This window comes from Sander vitreus, chromosome 14, assembly GCF_031162955.1.
Source record: "Sander vitreus isolate 19-12246 chromosome 14, sanVit1, whole genome shotgun sequence".
Lineage (NCBI taxonomy): Eukaryota > Metazoa > Chordata > Actinopteri > Perciformes > Percidae > Sander > Sander vitreus.
The window spans coordinates 15530451-15548768 of NC_135868.1; the positions used below are offsets into that span (position 1 = coordinate 15530451).

General features: G+C 40.3%; 3 protein-coding genes across 4 annotated transcripts; 2 read left to right on the forward strand and 1 right to left on the reverse strand.

Annotated features, from left to right (window-relative positions):
- The first annotated feature begins 232 nt into the window (after positions 1 to 232).
- Positions 233 to 5290, forward strand: snrpd1 (small nuclear ribonucleoprotein D1 polypeptide). Its single transcript, XM_078268131.1, has 4 exons — positions 233 to 363; positions 1052 to 1128; positions 1490 to 1681; positions 5046 to 5290. The coding sequence occupies exons 1-4, from the start codon at positions 350 to 352 to the stop codon at positions 5120 to 5122; spliced, it is 360 nt and encodes a 119-aa protein (XP_078124257.1). The 5' UTR covers positions 233 to 349; the 3' UTR covers positions 5123 to 5290.
- A 741-nt stretch (positions 5291 to 6031) lies between these two features.
- ggcta (gamma-glutamylcyclotransferase a) lies at positions 6032 to 8379 on the forward strand. 2 transcript variants are annotated; one of them, XM_078267176.1, is made up of 4 exons: positions 6032 to 6403; positions 7369 to 7514; positions 7603 to 7735; positions 7868 to 8379. In XM_078267176.1, the coding sequence occupies exons 1-4, from the start codon at positions 6035 to 6037 to the stop codon at positions 7988 to 7990; spliced, it is 771 nt and encodes a 256-aa protein (XP_078123302.1). In that variant the 5' UTR covers positions 6032 to 6034; the 3' UTR covers positions 7991 to 8379. The 2 variants fall into 2 exon arrangements, with proteins under 2 accessions (XP_078123302.1, XP_078123303.1); XM_078267177.1 differs by lacking the exon at positions 6032 to 6403 and adding an exon at positions 6453 to 6711.
- Positions 8380 to 8575: 196 nt separating this feature from the next.
- Positions 8576 to 17346, reverse strand: adnp2b (ADNP homeobox 2b). The gene is made up of 4 exons (XM_078267175.1): positions 17046 to 17346; positions 16111 to 16232; positions 12564 to 12665; positions 8576 to 12337 (listed from the first exon to the last, which is right to left on the reverse strand). Exons 2-4 carry the CDS (start codon positions 16216 to 16218, stop codon positions 9632 to 9634), a joined length of 2916 nt encoding a protein of 971 aa, XP_078123301.1. The 5' UTR covers positions 16219 to 16232; positions 17046 to 17346; the 3' UTR covers positions 8576 to 9631.
- Between the last annotated feature and the right edge of the window lie 972 nt (positions 17347 to 18318).

Consider the following 18318-nt stretch of genomic DNA (forward strand, 5'->3'; position numbering starts at 1 on the left):
ATTTATTGTGCAGACATTTATCTACTGATACTCCCCTGTATTGTGCAATAACGTTGTTATAAAATGCTGTTAGTTAGTTTAGTAATGTAAGTTTAAACCGTAGACCGTCATAAGGGTTATATCTATTGTATACAGTATAGTTTTTAGCATGTCTCTGTACATGATGTTCATTACTCCACCGTTGGGTCGCGCTGTTGTTGTGTAACGTTTCTCTTAGCTGTCGCTCATTTAATGACGTCGTATCAGCGCGACTGAAACGTAAAACCTACAACAGCGGCCTGTGTTTTCACTCGAGCGCTGTAATTTTTTGTCTTTGGTGGAGGATTTGTCTCTACAGTCCGTCACCATCATGAAACTTGTCAGGTAAGTGATAGTGAAAAGTCGCTATTTATTCAATGCTGTGATGTGCGATAATAAAAACAACGCGATGCTGATGGATTGATTTAGATGTAAACGGAGAGACTGTGAAGAGGCGGGAAGCGGTGAAAGAGATGAATGGAAACTATCCGGTGTTACAATGGCCGTGCTTCAGCCTCTGAAATAATACGACAGATGCATACACATTTGAGGTGTCCTTACTAATTGTTGAACTGTGGCTTTAGCTGTAAAGTCGCGCAGGTATATATATATATATAAAAGCAATGTTTGCTAACTAACGTTAGCTTTAACAAGCTAACTTAACATTACCTACCTGAATGGTAACTAGAAAGTTAACGCACAGGCCCTGTATCTTTGTCTTCAAACTTAAATTAACGCGTTTAGTGGCTAAAAACCAAGCCACTGCCAGAGAGACGTGTAGTCATTTATCATTCATTCTCAAATCAAATTTTGGAGGATTTGTTATCTCTCCCACCAGAGTACTTAGCTATGTTTTGTTGCTGAAAGCTAACGTTACACAACCGGCAGTTAGGCAGCGTTAGCTAATCTCAGGCTAAACTTTGACTTTACACGATGTATAATGTTCAAATAATGTTCGTGTAGAATTGGGGAAACGTTGAGCTAAAAAAAAAACCGATGTGTTTACACTAATCTTGTTCAATACTACTAACAGGTTTTTGATGAAACTCAGCCATGAGACGGTTACCATTGAACTAAAGAATGGCACCCAGGTCCATGGCACCATTACAGGTAAGAGCCAGCTGGTGCATTATTAAATTGTTGGAGTTGCCCCTTGTACAGGGATACTGCACTGAAATATTGTTTAAAGTTCAGGTGTCATGATTCAAGTTTAGATTTCATTTGATCACAAAATGCACCCACAGGCGATACTAAACGCACTCCAGTAACCAGTTTATTAAGCTAAAGCAGCCTAATACAACAGTCCTGCAATAAATCATACCTTCGTGAAGTTTATAATCTTTGATTGTTGAAACGGTCTCAGGCAGTTATTTCCCCTTCAGCTTTTAATTTGAATGGATGTTGGCTTGTTTATGTTCATTTTCAAGTTTTTTTTTCCCCCATCCCTGTTTCCTTTCTTTTCCCCATTTAGGTGTTGATGTGAGCATGAACACCCACCTGAAAGCGGTGAAAATGACCCTGAAAAACAGGGAGCCCACTCAGCTGGAATCACTGAGTATCCGTGGCAACAATATTCGCTACTTTATCCTTCCTGACAGCCTCCCACTGGACACCTTGCTGGTTGACATCGAGCCAAAGGTCAAGTCCAAGAAGAGAGAAGCAGGTATGTTAAAACAGCAGAGATAACCATAGCAGCACACTAGGCATGATATGTGGCTTCCTCATATATATTTTTTATTTTTTATATATATATAGTGCCAGAGCATGTTGGCAGTTTTGTAAAGGCTTGATTATTAGCAAACATACCTTACAGAATATGTCTTAAGACATTTCCATAATTAATGTTTACTCTGGTCACAGTGTAATGTTTCTGAGAGATGTCTCAGTTGTCCCATTAAGATTATGCTGTACAGACCTTTCATAAGAGACAGGTGTCCTAAACCACACACTGCTAATCTTGACAGAGATTGATTTAAACTTGACCTGTTTTAAGGCAAAGTATCTAATAAATCTTCACAATAGAAGCCTGACACCGACTGTAGGGGTTTAAGAAAATATTGATACAAATGAGTATCGCAATATTATGTTTTGTGTAGGGCTGCAGCTATCGATTATTTTAGTAATCGAGTATTCTACCGATTATTCCATTGATTAATCGGATAAGAAATACTTAGTAAACAGCAATAGTAAATATTTATTATTGCTGTTTACTAAAAAAAAAAGAAACCTGTCTTTTGTGTATATATACAAAAGACGGTACAAAGCTTACAGCAGGGCTATTCAACTACACTGTTCTGGGGGACACATTTTTAGAAGCCTAATACACAGCGAGGAGAAAGAATAAAGAATGCAGACATCACCGGCATGATGACGTCATTCACGTGCATATTAAGTGGCCATGTTTGGGAGGGGGGGGAGCCGGTTTGTCTCCGGCAGCAGCTAAGTTTCCAAAGATTAGTAGCAAACTAATAAACAGTTAGACTACTAGCTGACAGCTTTCGTTTTAGGTTGTTAGTAAAACAGCGCTATTTGCAGAGTAGCATGCTGTAGGCTAGTTGTGTAAAACAGCGCGGTGGACGAGAGCAGCAGACGTTTATTATCTTGTCGGGTTCGCTCCGTGGAATGGATGAGTAGACTGGATGTTTTCTATAGAGATGATGTAGCAGCATGTTTGCAGCTTAAAATGATCCCAAACTTTCTGTCATTTTCTCTTGCCTGTCTCTTCTCTTAGACCCTCGCTATTTTCGTCTTCCTTCATTTGTAATCTGGGCCGTCAGTCTCGGGCATAGACAGTATATAAACGGTCTTGTGTCCACAGAAGCGTCAATGTGTTGCGCGCTAGTAATAATCCAACACAGTGAGCCGTACAACCTTAATTACGTTGATTTAACGAAGCTTCGAGGCAAAGAATTTTGCTTCGAGGACTTTTTGTAATCGAGTTATTCGAGGAATCGTTTCAGCCCTAGTTTTGTGAGACTGTATCGATTCAAACATGCAAAGATTCGTGGCAGATAGCGGTTCATTTTGTATTGTTTAAACCCCCGACCGCTAGATAGCAGTGTTGTAATCTATCTTCAACCATTTGATTCTTCCACTCGGAACAAAATTGTAAGTTTGGTTTACCGGCTTTAAAGTGCTGGGCTAGAAAATACCTGGAACTAAGAGATTGAGAGAATATATGTTAACAAGTAAACTGTACCCGTGGGGCCAGTGCTTTAAAAATATTAACGTCTATCACTGACTGAGAGTTTTCCTAAAAGTCATTTAAAAAATTTTGAGCTTCGGTGCTTTTCAAAAGTGAATATTCGCTTTGGTGGTGGCGGGGAAAACTAACATTTTCAACTATGCTTTTTAAGGCAGGTTTTGGGAAAAGAGAGAAAATAAAAGGCGAGAGATAAAGCCACTGCGTTGTTATTGCAGGACACAGTCACAAACTCCTGGGCAGTTCAGTGCTTGTTTCGTAGTGTTAAACTATTTTACTGTAACGTTACGTACTTGCACGCTGCGACTGACCACAACAGGTTGACGTCGGGTTGCCTTTCTCCTAGTTGATTTAGACTTAACTTTTTGGCAGCAGGCATTCAAAACAAACCGAAAGACCGGCGTTTTTTACCGGACTGTCTGACGAGTGACACTGACACAGTGTATGAATGAATGCTCACCCAGCGCATCACTGTATTGGCATTATGCACGGCCGTAACTAACGTGTTACTATGTTTACCTTTTCATCAAATCGCCTGAAGACGACACCAGGCTGCTACAGTATAACCATACAGACCTCGACACACTGTTTCCCACAGGTTGAGAATTTACTTGTGGTGGTGGGTAGCACGGGATGTGCCAGCGCGGCGTGTGATGATTGGATTCAGTAATAAACTAGTCAAACAAAGGTTTAACTATTTATTGAAAAAAATGACTACATAAGATCATTTAGGAAGAAAAAACTATTTACACATTAAACAAACCCAACTTAAGGAGGTGGAGGGGCTGGAGGCCGCTGGTCTGTGTTCTATAAAATTGCATTGTTGTTGGGGACAAAAAATGTAATTCAGATTGTATCTACCTGGGCAGCTATCCATCTACCTGTAAGTAAAACAAGTTTTAAAAGAAAACAAGGAAAACCTATGTATGGGAAACACTGTAACTACACATTTCTTCGTTCCTGGCTGAGATGGACGACTGCCGCATTAATTAGCTAACGGACATTTAGCAAGTAGCTTAATTCCGACAAAACACCATGAATTTCAGCCTGCATGCATGTTTTAAAAAAAAAAAACAGAATATTCAAATCCCAAAATTGAATATTCGGCTCCCGCCCTACAGTCCTTACAGACCAACATCTCAGCAGTGGTGAAAGTAAGATGTGCTGACAGTGACAGTTGAGAAATATAAACACTTCACTTTGTTGTGCTGGGCTACCAATGAGAGGATTCAAACCCACCTCTTTTTTTTTGGTTATACCCAAAATTGTGTCAAACCATGGATTTTTGTTACAATGCATGGACACCCCCTTAATTTGAACTTGATCGGTTTAGAAAGTAGTGCACGGATTTTGTGCTTGTATGTTGTGGGTGATTAACTATAATCGAACTGCAAATTATAAACACTTAGGCTGTCATCAAATGATTAGAAAAGTTAGATTTTATACTGCAACACTTTGCTGGCTATCATTAACCACGTGTACACAAGTTATTTGTCTTGTTTATAGTGTCAGTGTCTCCTTTGTGAAAGTGGCACTAAGGTGGCTGTGTTTAAATTCTCTCTGCAGGACAAATTCTGCCTAGTTTCCTTTGTCCTTTTTTTAGAACCAACCTACTGGTTTTTGTTGCTTGTCTTTTGCAAATAGTTTCCTCACCTTCATGCCTTGCAGTGTCTTTGTATACATTTAGAAACTGAGTAATGAGTTGATATTCACAAGTGGGTTTAGCTGGTTTAAATGTTGAGTGGCCCACATTACTATACTGTGACACCCAACATGCCCGTGCATGTTTGACACGTTTCTGACTAACTTTTCTGTCTCTTCCCAGTGGCTGGACGGGGACGAGGCAGGGGACGAGGGCGTGGCAGAGGAAGGGGACGAGGTCGGGGTGGCCCGAGGAGATGATCACCAGGTCGTACATTTGCAGGCCACCACCCCACTGTTTGTACAGGATTTTTTTTCTTTGCTCGGAGGAAACATTTTGTGAATTTCCATGTTTTGTTTTTTCATTATTTTGTACATTAAAATGGATAGAGGTAAAGAAGAATAAAAGTGACTCTGTGTGTTATTGCACCATTAGTAAGAGGGTTTGTTTTGTTCACTAAATATAATTTATACTACACACAGGCCTGAATTACACACACATGCTCAGTACGGATGGATGGAATTAATGTTTTCATTACATGGATGAATAAAATCTATTTGCATGGAAATGTTTTAAAAATATGAAGATACCTTAGGATTATTTTTTTGGGCTTTGTAGAGACGATTTATTTAGTCAAATAGTGCATAGTGGCTCTCAGAAAATGGTCAAAACATAACTGGTATCAGAATCTGATTGTGGTCAAAGTTAATCTGCTTGATAATGCATATGCAGTATATAAACGAATTTGTAGTTATAGTTTCAATGTGAGCCTTGAAACTGGCAGTTTGGTAAATATTTGTTTTTGTAAAATAGCCTTTGATTTTTTTTTTTTCTCTCTGAATGAAACATTAAAATGGCTTTAGTTAAATAGCAGTCTATACCACCTAATTAACTAATCGCGTATAAAACTAAATTAAAAAATCAAACCATACTCCAACCCTTATGTTACCTGTACAGTTGTTGGAGTAGCGTTTGATTGTACAGGTAACATTAGGGTTGGAGTATTTTTAAATTAGTTTTATACGCGATTAGTTAATTAGGTGGTATAGACTGCTATTTAACTAAAGCCATGTTAATGTTTCATTCAGAGGAAAAAAATCAAAGGTTATATGGGTTGTTTAGAACCAGAAGCGGTTTCTAAAGATCGGCATCTTACCCGGAAGTAAATAGAAATGAGCCAAACTAAAATACTACAAATGCGACATCAGGTAATTGTTGATTGTCTCTGTCAACAACACGGTTTGCTGTGGTCTTCTGTCCAGTCTTGCTGCCTCGTCAGGCGGGAAACCACGGATATCAAAATGTCCGTTGTCAACGGTCGCTTCATGTTTTTCGCTTTTGGAAGTAAGTTATGTATTCTGTCCAGTCTTGCTGTCTTCTGTCCAGTCTTGCTGTCTTGTTCGACGGGAAACCACGGATATCAAAATATGTCCGATTCCAACGGTAGCTTCATGTATTTTGCTTTTGGAAGTAACTTGTTAAAGGAAAGACTGCAACTGGCAAATCCCTCTGCGACATTTTGCACTACCGGCCGACTAAAGGTAACGTTAACAAATAGTAAGTTTGTAGAATAAAATAGCTTTTTTTGTTTTCACTATTACCAATATGGCGTTCATGTCATGTGGGAATTACAAAACACCCAATGTTTTGTATTTTCTATCCTGAAGATACAGTGCCTGTACAGCAAATATGACACACAAAGCAATGGTAAATAACATGGATAAGTTGATTAGCCTACACTTATTTGTCCGGCGGTATGAACGCTTTCAAGTGAGGATCCAGTCTGTGGTCGTCGACATGAACGCAGCATTGTCTTTCTCGTGAATGTACCATGGTGTCACTACTAAAGGTAAATGAAACGGCAGAGGGAAGGGATGTAGTAGTAATGCTGTTTTAGCTAGCTAGTTGTAACCATTGTTGGTAGGCTAAACCCCGGTTACTTAATTGCTGGTTATATTGTCACATTTTAGTTGGTTGCGAAGTGCCCGTTTAACTTGGGACATTTCACTTATATACCGGGTAATAGCTTAACTAGCTAACGTTACCGTTTTTAGGGCTCAACGGCTAGTAACATCAGTTATATGCTAGCTACATAACGCCTCTCCTTGGTAAAGTGACCTGATAATGTACTTTACGGTGTCCCAATATAGAAAACTAATTAGTGACTTTACGACCTGTTTGGTTCAGGTAGGGGGGACACATTGACGGGGGAACAGTCTTCCGACACAACTCCTCGTTCATTATTTTCACACATTGGCCCACCTAAATGATTACTAGGCTAGTTTTAGCATCAGCTGTAACAACAAGGACAGAGTGTGCTATGGTGTGATGACTAACAGCAAACAGGCTCACTGGGGACACTGCTGAAAACACAAACCTAGAACCCCTCTTTACATCACAGTGAAACAAAAGGCATTTTGTTGAAGATGCAAAATCTCTCATCGCCGTTCACAGCTTTTTGTCCTTTACCTTTTACCCCGTTTGTTTGCTTGTGTGTTGTGTGCAGGATTATGAGTTGAACTTTGGCCTGTGGGAGAACCATGTGGACAACAGTTGGCATGGTGGAGTGGCCACCATTAAATCCTGTCCAGGGGCAGAAGTGTGGGGGGTAATCTGGACTTTGAGCAACGAAAACCTCCCGAGCCTAGACAAGTGAGACGCATAAACACACAGCTGTCTTTCTGTTCATGTTTGTCACTTTAACCAACCCACTGCGTGGTTCTTCTCGTTGTGTCCTCAGCCAGGAAGGGGTGAGTCAGGGAAAGTACTCTCCACTGGAGGTTTCAGTGGAGACTGAAAATGGACTCATGCTCTGCAGGTCTTATCAGATGAACAATTTCCACGCCTGTCCTCCCTCTCCTCAGTACAAACAGGTGTGTGCATGTAAACACAAACAGGTCCAAAGACAACACACTTGACTTAAAAAAGCCTATACTATGCAATAAAGGACACATTCCAATTCACTTAGTCCCATGTTTTTTTGAATAAATTCTGTTTTATATAAGGTGGTGTGTCTAGGTGCAGAGCAGAATGGACTTCCGGGAGATTACCTGAAGAGGCTGAAGGCCATTCCAACCAACAACTACACTGGCCCCTCAATCCTTGATCAAATCCAAACGGTCAAGTAGAGATTGAAAGTTCACATTCTTTACTCTTTGAAAACACCAGTTGGAAAAAACAACCTCACCACAAGGTCCATTAAGGTGCAGAATAGTAACAATGAAATACAGTTTTAACAAAATTACATTTTTCTTTTTTTTTTTCTTTAAACTATTTCTAAGGTTAAAACTGAATCTGTAACACTGTGAGGCCAGACGTTTGTAATGCATGGACATAATGAGACGTGGCTGTGCCACAACACATACCATATCATGTCTTTTATTTTGAGCCACCGAACAGTTTATGTATTTTATTTTAGAGCCATCATAATTGAAGACTCAAAATGTATGTGACAGGCAGAAGATCCTTACATTTTATTAGTTTTCAGGGGAATAATAAACTGGTGAAACAACCTCAAGACTTCCTTCTGCTCAGCATTTATTCTGACTTTAACCAATATGTTCTATTTCTGTTGGTAAGGAATAAAGACTGGCCGGAAGTTTTGCATTATTTACCAGGTCATTCAGTTACAGGTGAAATAAAAAAAAACCTTGGGGGTGCTTTAACACAGCTTGATTTAAAAATGAAAGGTTTAATTACAATGACTGAATCACTTATGTAAAAGGAAACCACTTTATTTGTTACAACACCGTGGCATTGGACAGAATGATAATTTGTAGGCCTACTTTTCCTAACATTTGTCAGTCCTCTAGGAATTATAAAATATGTGCAAGTACAAAAAACAGCTGTCAGGAGAAAATATACGGTGAACACCCAATAACTTGTTTATATTTTGTTGAATCTAGGTCAATTTCCAAAAGCAAATATGTAGACTTCACAATGGCACAAATCATAATTTCATTTGACAATAAAACAAAAAGGTTCATGCAAGCAACATGGTCAGAGATGTATAGTAACCAAGAATGCAGAAACCTGAAAACGCAAACATTTGTACATTCTTAAGAATTTAGCTTCAAAAGCGCAATATGAACATTCACCTTCTACCTTCAGCAGGAGTTGTTGACCAAGAAACATGTTCCCCTTAATCAGTTTAAATGTAGGGGGGGGGGGGGAGAAGAGTGGCGTTCGTCTAAAAGTAAAAAAGAAAAATAAAACTGCACAAACCGGTCCAAGTGTGTGTGTGTGTGTGTGTGGGGGGTATTGAAAGAAAAGCATAATATAATGAAAAACCAAGTCTATGTTGAAGTGTGCACTTAAGTCTTGATATCAGCAGACTAGCATGATGTAGGAATCACAATTTTGTACAAAATAGGCTTAAATAAAGGGTGCAAGAAAAGCTGCTTCCATGGGCAAATCAGTGCTCGAGTTGAAGTCAGTAGCCATTGTTGAATGAAAGATTGTAACCAGCTAAATACTGTTGCCATTCAGTCTGACACCATTATATCTCGCAGACAATGAATCTGTATCTTAATTATGTTCTCTGCATTCATGTGGAAATTGGGATATGGACCACTAACAATTTACTGAAGTCAAACAAAACACTGTTGATGTGGTCTAAATTAAAAGACTGACCACACAGGTAACTGCATGATGAACTTTTCTATTGACTGTCAACACAAAAGGCCATCATTAAAGTATCTGGGTTGTTATCTTGTAATCTGGGTTTTAAATTAGGGACATCTGTATTTGTTCTGTTTTCACACTTTTTTTTAACTCAATTTCATCTGCTCCACCTGTTCCCCATCCGTATCTTTCTCATTTCCACTTTCATCCATTGGTTCTGGTCCCTCTTCACCGTTTTCCATCTGCTCCGTTGAATCAGCAGGCAGCTGCTCTGTGGTGTCGGCCGGCTTCTGTTCGGGGATCATGAGATTGTGCTTGACCTTGTTCAGTTCTGTCATGTTGAAGCCGAGGAAAATGGCAGCAGTGTTCCTACTGAGACTCTTCATGCACTTGCTGCGCTTCTTGCTGAAGTGGGCCGCCAACTCTGGTTTTGTGAGGGACAGCCTCTTGCACAGCTCTTCGGTCTCGGCTTTGGTGGCATAGGGGTTCAGGTTGAAGTATTTGGATATGAAGTCTCTGCGCTGATCGCCGTAGCGGCGCTCGATCGGGTTGGGTTCCAACAACAGCTTCACTGTGGGATCCATCTGAATCACAGGCTCTGGCGGGGGCAGCAACTTCTCATTCTCTCGCTTCTTGCGCATAGCCGCCTTTTTCTCTCGCTCTAGTTGGTTGGTCATCATGACCTCCCTCCATGCAACCTCCAGCCTCTTCTGAGACTGCAGCTCTGCTACGTTCTCTGGACGCACTGCAGCGGGTGCAGCTGGAATCACACGCGCTGGAGCTATAGTTTGTTTCACAGTCTGCGCTTGTGGCATTTGGAGAAAGTAGAGTTGCTTCTGAGCTGGTTTTGGTGGCTGCGGTGGTGCTCCTGTAGTCGTGGGCGGCGTTTGTTGTTTTGGTGAACACCGGCATCGCTGAATGTGGAGCATCACTGCCTGCTGGGTGACCTTTCCTGTGTACACACCATTGCAGTATATGCACTTGAAAGCCTCTGTCTTGAGGATAGCATGAATGGTGGGTGCTACTAAGTGTTTTTGCTTCAGGTGCTGAAGGTGTTTGGATTCATTTTCAAACTTTTCATCACAGAATGGACAATAGGCACTGTTGATTTTCGCAGGTGCTGAGCAGATTTCTGGCTGGCTGCTGGGCTGCAACTTGAAGAAGATCAGGTCGAGGGAACTTGTGACCAGGGCAAGATTGACCTCGGTGTCTCCTAAGACCTCTTTTGGTGCGGTGGTGTGGACGTCAAAGTAAGGGAACAGGATTCCTCCAATACCTTTAGAGTAGACCCTGTACTTCTGCCTCAGAAAATCACAGTATGGCTTGCTTGTGGGATTGTGCTGCTTTACATGCTCAGCGAGCTGTTTGATTGAAAAGAACAAAGCTGAGCAATACAAACAATTCAGGCCATGGAGCAGGTGTTGGAAGACGCTTTTTTCTGATAGAAGAATTTTGCACGTTAGACATTTGACAGTTTTGTCTGGCATTTTCTTCAAGAATGCAGCTCGTGCCGCCACACTTTCTGATTTGGATGTGGTGGATTTTGTCTGGTGAGCAACCTCTGTATGCATGTCAAAGACATTGGAAGGAAAAAGTTCATTGCAGAGGGGACAGGTAATCCACTTCTTAGTTGGTGGTGTGGAGTTCCTGGTTTGCTCAACAGTCTTGAGGTTGGTACCTGTGCTCTGAGAGACAGGCACTGCTAATTGCAGTGGAGCAAAAGTGTATGTGGGCATGCCATTTATTTTGTTGCCAGTCGGAATCAGGTGACTCAGCAAGGACTGTGAAGTCAGCATGGTACCTTGAAGGGCGATTTGGTTCGCTGGTGCATTTTGTGTGACCACAGCAGGCTTAGATACAGCTCCTGTTCCAGCTGCCATGTTGGCCTGCAGTCCTGACGGGAGAAGGATTTGCTGCACTTGTGGAGTCTGTTGTAGTTGAGCAGAAGCAGGAGTTATAGCCATAGGTGCCCGTTTCAAAGACACGTTAGAAACCATGGGAAGCTGGACCATAGATTGTCCTTGGGGCAAAGCACTTCGGATGGCTATTGTGGCACCAGGCTGGAGCAAACCTTTAGCTTCCGCACTAGCTAGCTGCACTAGCGCGGACGCTTGAGGGGGCAGAAAAGCTTGGTTGGTTCTGGGGGCACAGATCAGAGTCGTACTGTTTGGAGTTCCTTGTATTTTCTGTAATGCCACCACAGTCTCAGTAGGTTGGTCATTGCTTGGTAAAGCCAAGGACTTACTGTTCAACATTTGAGGTTGTTGTGGTTTAGGAGCAATGCTTGGAAATGTCACAAACATGCCATTCCCATTAGGTGTTGTTTTAATGGTGTAGTTCTTGTTCTCATAAATCATACTCTGCACTTGTGTACTGACTGAATAGTGTGATGGCTCAACCAGCATGTGATGCAACATTTGGTCTAGGCTTCCAGCGTTCACTTTGCACACCTTACAGCAGTAGACCTTTATCGACGAAGTCCCTTGAGGGTGTAATCTGTAACCGATATACTGTTCTGCTAACCTGTCCAGGTGCTTGAGAATGATGTGCTTCTTCATCCCAAAGATAGAGGAGTTTGGAAATCCACATTTTCGACATTGATACCGCTCACTTCCACAATGGGTGGGTTGAGACCCTCCCGTCTGCCGTTGTATAGAGTTGGCATGGAAGAACAGCATGTGCTTCTTGAGATACTTGGGGGTTCCAACGAAGACGCACTGAGCACAGGGTGCCAGTGCACAGAATGACTGCATATATCCATGGCAACGAGAGACGTGGCTCCTGAAGTTGTAGATGTTTGTAGAAGAGTACTTGCACAGGGTACAGCATAGAGGTCGAGACCGATAAGGCCACTGAATAGAAAAATGAACAGAGTTAAATTTGCACAGTGGGCACTAGGTATAACATTCATACCAAGCTACACATAGAAATACACAGAAATATGGAATGACTACTTTCCTCTTTAATGACATTTTAATCCACAAGACAGGTATGGGTTTACTTACAGATCAGTAACATTTTGAATGTTTTAACAAATACTCAAACTAGCAAATAATCATTCAAACGTGTCATATTCACCCTTTTCTTTAGTCTTTTGTATCCGTATGTGATATCATCCCAATCAGTTTCCTGAAAGGCCTCTTCTTCATCTGAGTTCTTCTCAGAGTTTTCATTGAGATCCTGCACAGTAAACACACAAACACATTTTCACAATGTAAAAAAACAAATTCATGTATTAGAAGACATACATTTAAAGTTGTTGAAGTAAATAAGGCCATTTGGCCTACAGTTTAAATAGCAAGGCATCATACAGTATGAATTATATATGGAATTTGCAAGTTTTTACTGTGCTCCTAGCTTAAACTACTGCAGTATAATTAAAAAGCCCTGCAATAAATTCTACCTTCATGAAAGTTATAATGATCAGTTACTGTTGAAACTGCAGTCTGTATTGAACTGTATTGTATTATGCTGAGGTTTCCAATACTTTGTCCACCCCATTTATATTATGGGTGGAGTACAAATTAAAAGCACTTCTGTGTAATGCAGCACAACAAACTACAGAGTCCAAAATTACAATTAAATTGAAGCAACACCTCACATAATCTTCATGAAGGAAGGATTCATTTTATTAAGACTGTTAGTTTTAGGGGACTGACCCTAATAAACTGACAACTGAGTGCATGTTTCACAAATACATTTTTATCCTGAAAAGTTAGAAGCAGCCATTAGATAATTGTGGTGGAGTAAAAAGTACGTCCCTTTGAAATGTAGAAGTATAGTCACACAATATGGAAATAAATCAAGTACCAGCGCCTCAACACAGTACGTCATTCATCTTCACCTCTGTGTTAAACCTGTGCGCTCATAGATGCAGTGCAATTGAGAAATAGTTTAACTTGACATGACATCATATCGCCCAACCCCACTTGTTGCCATAACAACCAAAGACCCTCTGAATTGCATTCTTTCAATGTGACCATCATCATTAAATTCTAATCTGATTTTAATGTGTTTTAAGATTACTGTTAAAATGTTTATTCCCCAACTAATTCCCCCCCCCAAAAAAAACACTATTCACCGTGAACTTAGTCTGACTCACAGGACGTTGACTGAGTAAAAGCCTGCCATTGGCCGCCTATTTCAGACCGAATTCTCCTCCCCTTCCACTATCTGCATGTTACCGGTTTAACCGAGCACTGTTGCTGCACCCTGGGCTTAGCGGCGTCCAGGACAATGGTGATTGGCTAAAAAAATAAAAACAACCCAGTGTGTTTTTTCCCCCTTCGTGCAGTATTAGGGACAGTCACACATATGCGAATGCAGGCGAGTGATGATCGCCTGCTGAGGAGATATTCGTTAGAGATGTTCTGATACCAGCATCGGTATCACCTCCGATACTGCCTAAAATGCTGGTATCGGGAAGTACTGGAGTTTATGCACCGATCCGATACCACGTAATAAAGCCCTAAAGAAAATCTACGTTAATAGTTTATTTATGTTCTTTTTCTGTTATAACTGACTGTCAAACTGCATAATAAAAGAACGTTCTGTGGCATTCATGTTTCACAAAGAGTTTAACCTGAGCCAGACCGACAACAAAGATATAATAAAGAAATAATATCAGGGATAGTAGTTGTTAAAACATAATAAATCTTGGCCGATGTGTCATATATATATATATATATATATATATATATATATATATATATATATATATATATATATATATATATATATATGCTAACGTTAGCTAATCTCCCTCTTCCCATGTCATGTCTAATGAACAATAAGTTACGGGAGTGAGAAACACAAGGCATTGCGAGCTAACGTTACGTACCGAGTAACGTTAGTACAGGGGAGAGTGACAGGCTGTGGCAGGAAATCGGAAGAAGGATGGGAAATAGTTTTAACATGACTTTAAAATCGACATCCACCGAGCCAAAATGCTTATGTTTAGGGATGTCACGAGAACCGATACTTGCGATACCTTCCGGTTCTGAAATGACAAAACACCGACGATGCCCATTTTTTTGAAGCACCGTAGGCACCATTAGCGCCGATGCCAGTGTTAGCAGCATCGGTGCTGCGCCTCTTCTGGAACTGATGGGGGCAGTATACGCTTCAGAGTATTCCAGTCGATACATTCAGAAGTAGGAGGTCACGAACAAGTGACCGAAGTCACCCCTTTCTACTTCCGGTACATGGGACATAGAGAATTTCGAAAAACTATGAACAAGAGTCTACGGAGATAAGATTCTACCCAACCTAAAAAAATAAATAAAAAAAAATGGCATGTTCACTGCAAACTCACGGTCCTCTCTTCCTGATTTAGAGCCCCCCTCTCTTGGCTTCAAATAACTCACCGTTGTCAGCTACGGCCGCTGAACAGGCTACACGTTGTAATCAATCGTGGCCCGCTTGCCTGCTCCTCCGGTAATGTTAGCTAGCACTTAGCATGGCGGCGTTAGCCACGGTTAGCCAGGACCAGTCGAGATCACTTTATTGGCAGTGTCAATTGTTTTTGCGAGTAACCAACTCGGGTACTCTAGCTATATAATTCAATGTGAGTAGCTACACAAATGTTGAAATGACATAAAATGTCTCCATCTTTCAAATACATTTCCAATATTTACCTGTGGTTTTTAACTTCTCTGGTCACGCAACTGTTAGAAACACTGTTGTTTTTGCACAGTACCTTTTGAAAAGATGCCTGAAAGTCTGGAATGTGTCTGGGGACACTAGTTGTTGCACTATGGCCATTAATTGCACTTTATTATGTTGTTCTATGCTCTATTGCACATGTTTTAACTGAACAGTTTCAAATATTTTAATAAAGAAGTTCATGTTTCAAGTTAAAGTACATGGAATCTTAGAAAATCTAAATTTTTTTTTTTTTACCGTGGTATCGAAATCGGCATCGAGAATCGTGTTATTTTACTTGGTATTGGCACCGACTGCTGAAATTTTGGTATCGTGACACCCCTCCTTAGGTTAACATTAGTTAGCTCGTTCTGGTTTCCTAACTGCATAGCGAGTTGTAAGTGCTTAGCTGGGAGCTTCATGGAGACAGCTAAAGTTTATGTTGAATATCGGCCAATAACGATCGTCGGCTGATCAATCGGAATAGTTGTTGAATTGCTTGCTAGAAGCAGGCTAGCTAGCTTCGTTAAGATTGAGTTGGTTCCAGTTACTTATGTTAATGTAACACTATGCAATTGTTTGCCGCACTTGTTTCATTGAAGTCACAAATAATGGTAAATTGATTTAAGAATTTGACAAAACACAAGTTAAATTGTACTTCCAACTGAATGCGTAGCCACTGATTTGACTGACACAAACAGGACAAAACAGCAGTCAGTAAAGTTACGTGTGGCTGCACTCAGATACGTCAGTATTTCAAGATTCAGTAGTTACATTTTGGACAGAAACCTTGATGACAAACACATTTATCACAACTATAATTACCATAGTGTTTGTAACTGTTTAAAGCTATTATAAAAAGCAAAAATATATAAATTTTAAGCCAACCTATCTTATATAAAGTGTAAATTACACTTACTGGCTTTCAATCAGACCCAAATATTAAAAGGCATCTTTAATGATTTTCCAAGATAAAACATACCTTCAACAGGTTTTGGCAATCTTCCAGGCCGATCTCACCTAGGATGTTTTTCACCGCCTTGCGACCCCTTCGGATCTTGTCAATATTTCCAACTGGATACTGATACATTATTCCTCACAAGCCTTGTAGAGGAAAACAAGCTTTAATGTTATGGAGCAAAACAAAAAAAATACTTAAAGCTACAACAAAAGTACTTAACTAAATCATTTTTTTTTTTTTTTTTCAATTCATAGTTACAGCATTTCCCAGTCAAGGCCTAGAAAGTAACCACTATTTGAGTAAAATCATGTTTCCACTTTTTACTGCAGCCCCAAATATTGTACAGTTTGGTGAATGGAGACTGTATAAATGAAGAATAGCAAACAGAAAAATGCACACCCAGGGGAGAATGGAAAAGGCAAACACAATCAATGCAATCAGCTGTGGTCAGTTAATATGTGCAGGACAAGCCTATCCAACGTTTATTATGTTAAGAAAAGTTGTTAGAAATGTACTCCTATACAAAAAAAATAATATAACGTTAACGTTACTGTACTAAGAATTGAGAGGCTAAATAGTAACTGCAACATACATTGCTATAAAAATTAAAACATCATGACTGCACATATTTATTGTCTGCATAAGCATTGTGGTATCCAAATAACATAACAGTTAGCTAAGTTACTGTGCAACAGCTAATTTCACACAACGTTAAGTATCTAATAATATATGATTACGAACCATTCACTTTAAACTTATTTTAGCGAGTTAAAGTGTTTGATTTAGATCACCTAACGTTACAAACTAAAACCTTGCCGTTCATGCTAACACTGCTCAGTGTATGCTTGCCACACTGGAGACATTAAAAAGACCCTGATAGCACGCGGACAGCAATAAGCCGGCCACGGCGCTTCTTCCTACTTGAGGATGCCCACAGCCTCCTCGCAGATATTTACCTCGTATAATTTTCGGTGTATGTTAACGTTGACGTTAGTTGTCGCTGTGCCACCTCCGACAGGGCTAACGTTTTCCACTTCCACTGGCCGTCAACTGTGTGTGTCGGTGAGCTGCGTCAGCGCTGCACATAGATACTCATCCGAGCAGCATCCTCTGTCTATACACACCGCTGCATTAAGAATATAGTCAAATATGAATGATAATATTTGTGAACCACCTCCAAAGATAAGTTATTTTTGGTCCCGCTTTTGTCCCTTTCTTCCCCTTAATAAGGAAAAAATGGCGCACAAGTTCAGGATCTGACGTAGCAGTCCTCATTTGCATACTGCACAAACTGACCAATAGGAGGCTTCCCAGCATAAAAACTAAATAACTTTTTATTCTTTTACCAAGACTCTCAGCCATTGTTCAAGAGTGTCAAAGTGACCCATTTTATATTCCTGTTCTTGAATTAAATGTAATAACTGACTTGTTAATTGGACTTTTGTATTCTACAACAGATAGCTAGGTCGGGGGGCGTGGCTACTGCGACCCACTGGCAGTCACGTGTTACATGACTAAGGCTATCCAATGAGCTGTCGAAAAAATGAGCTAAATGGGTGGGTCCATGTCTTATGACGTCATATCATGCTACTTTTTTTAGCCAATTACATTGAACCACCATTTTGATAGGAGAGGAAGTGAAATTGGTAGGTTAGATGTGTTTTAGCTAGCATAGCATAACGTTTTAGGACTTTTTAATGTTTAACGATTACAGAAAAACTAAATGGCTAGCTACCATCGCGTAGCAATTTATTCCAATGACGAGACCTAATTTTAGATTTTTATGGTCAGTCATACCTACTTGTAAAAGTAGATTCAAATCTTCTTTACATTAACAATCTTATGTTCGGCCGCCCACCAATTTACAAACATTCACTCTTGCAGGAGTTGAGCAAAATCCAACCCAAGTCTGAATTACGGCCTACCAAATAAACTTTACGAACAAAGGTCAGTTTGTTTGGAGCTAAATCGCCAATTCATCAAAGCAACAATTTGACGTTACTACAGGTTCGTCTTGGACTCATGACAATTTCCTGCGTTATCAATCTACCGCACCATTTCTAACAACAGAATGCATTTTATTAGCTATTTCACAGTACCACAAGCCCAGATGTTAATACAGTCCTTGATCCCCACCAATACATGCTGTAAATTGGCCATTACAATTCCCCCACTTATCCAATCCCTAACTTGACCACTGGAAATGCTTTTCGAAGTTCTGTTGCATGA

Coding starts and splice junctions, on each gene's coding strand:
- ggcta (XM_078267176.1), top strand. CDS start 6,035: ATGAGCCAAACTAAAATACTACAAATGCGACATCAGGTAATTGTTGAT. Junction 6,404..7,368: donor GCACTACCGGCCGACTAAAG/GTAACGTTAACA, acceptor TGTTGTGTGCAG/GATTATGAGTTGAACTTTGG. Junction 7,736..7,867: donor CCTCTCCTCAGTACAAACAG/GTGTGTGCATGT, acceptor GTTTTATATAAG/GTGGTGTGTCTAGGTGCAGA.
- snrpd1 (XM_078268131.1), top strand. Junction 1,129..1,489: donor GGTCCATGGCACCATTACAG/GTAAGAGCCAGC, acceptor TTCCCCATTTAG/GTGTTGATGTGAGCATGAAC. Junction 1,682..5,045: donor GTCCAAGAAGAGAGAAGCAG/GTATGTTAAAAC, acceptor GTCTCTTCCCAG/TGGCTGGACGGGGACGAGGC.
- adnp2b (XM_078267175.1), bottom strand. CDS start 16,218: ATGTATCAGTATCCAGTTGGAAATATTGACAAGATCCGAAGGGGTCGC. Junction 12,666..16,110: donor ATTGCCAAAACCTGTTGAAG/GTATGTTTTATC, acceptor TTTACTGTGCAG/GATCTCAATGAAAACTCTGA. Junction 12,338..12,563: donor ACAAAAGACTAAAGAAAAGG/GTGAATATGACA, acceptor TTTTCTATTCAG/TGGCCTTATCGGTCTCGACC.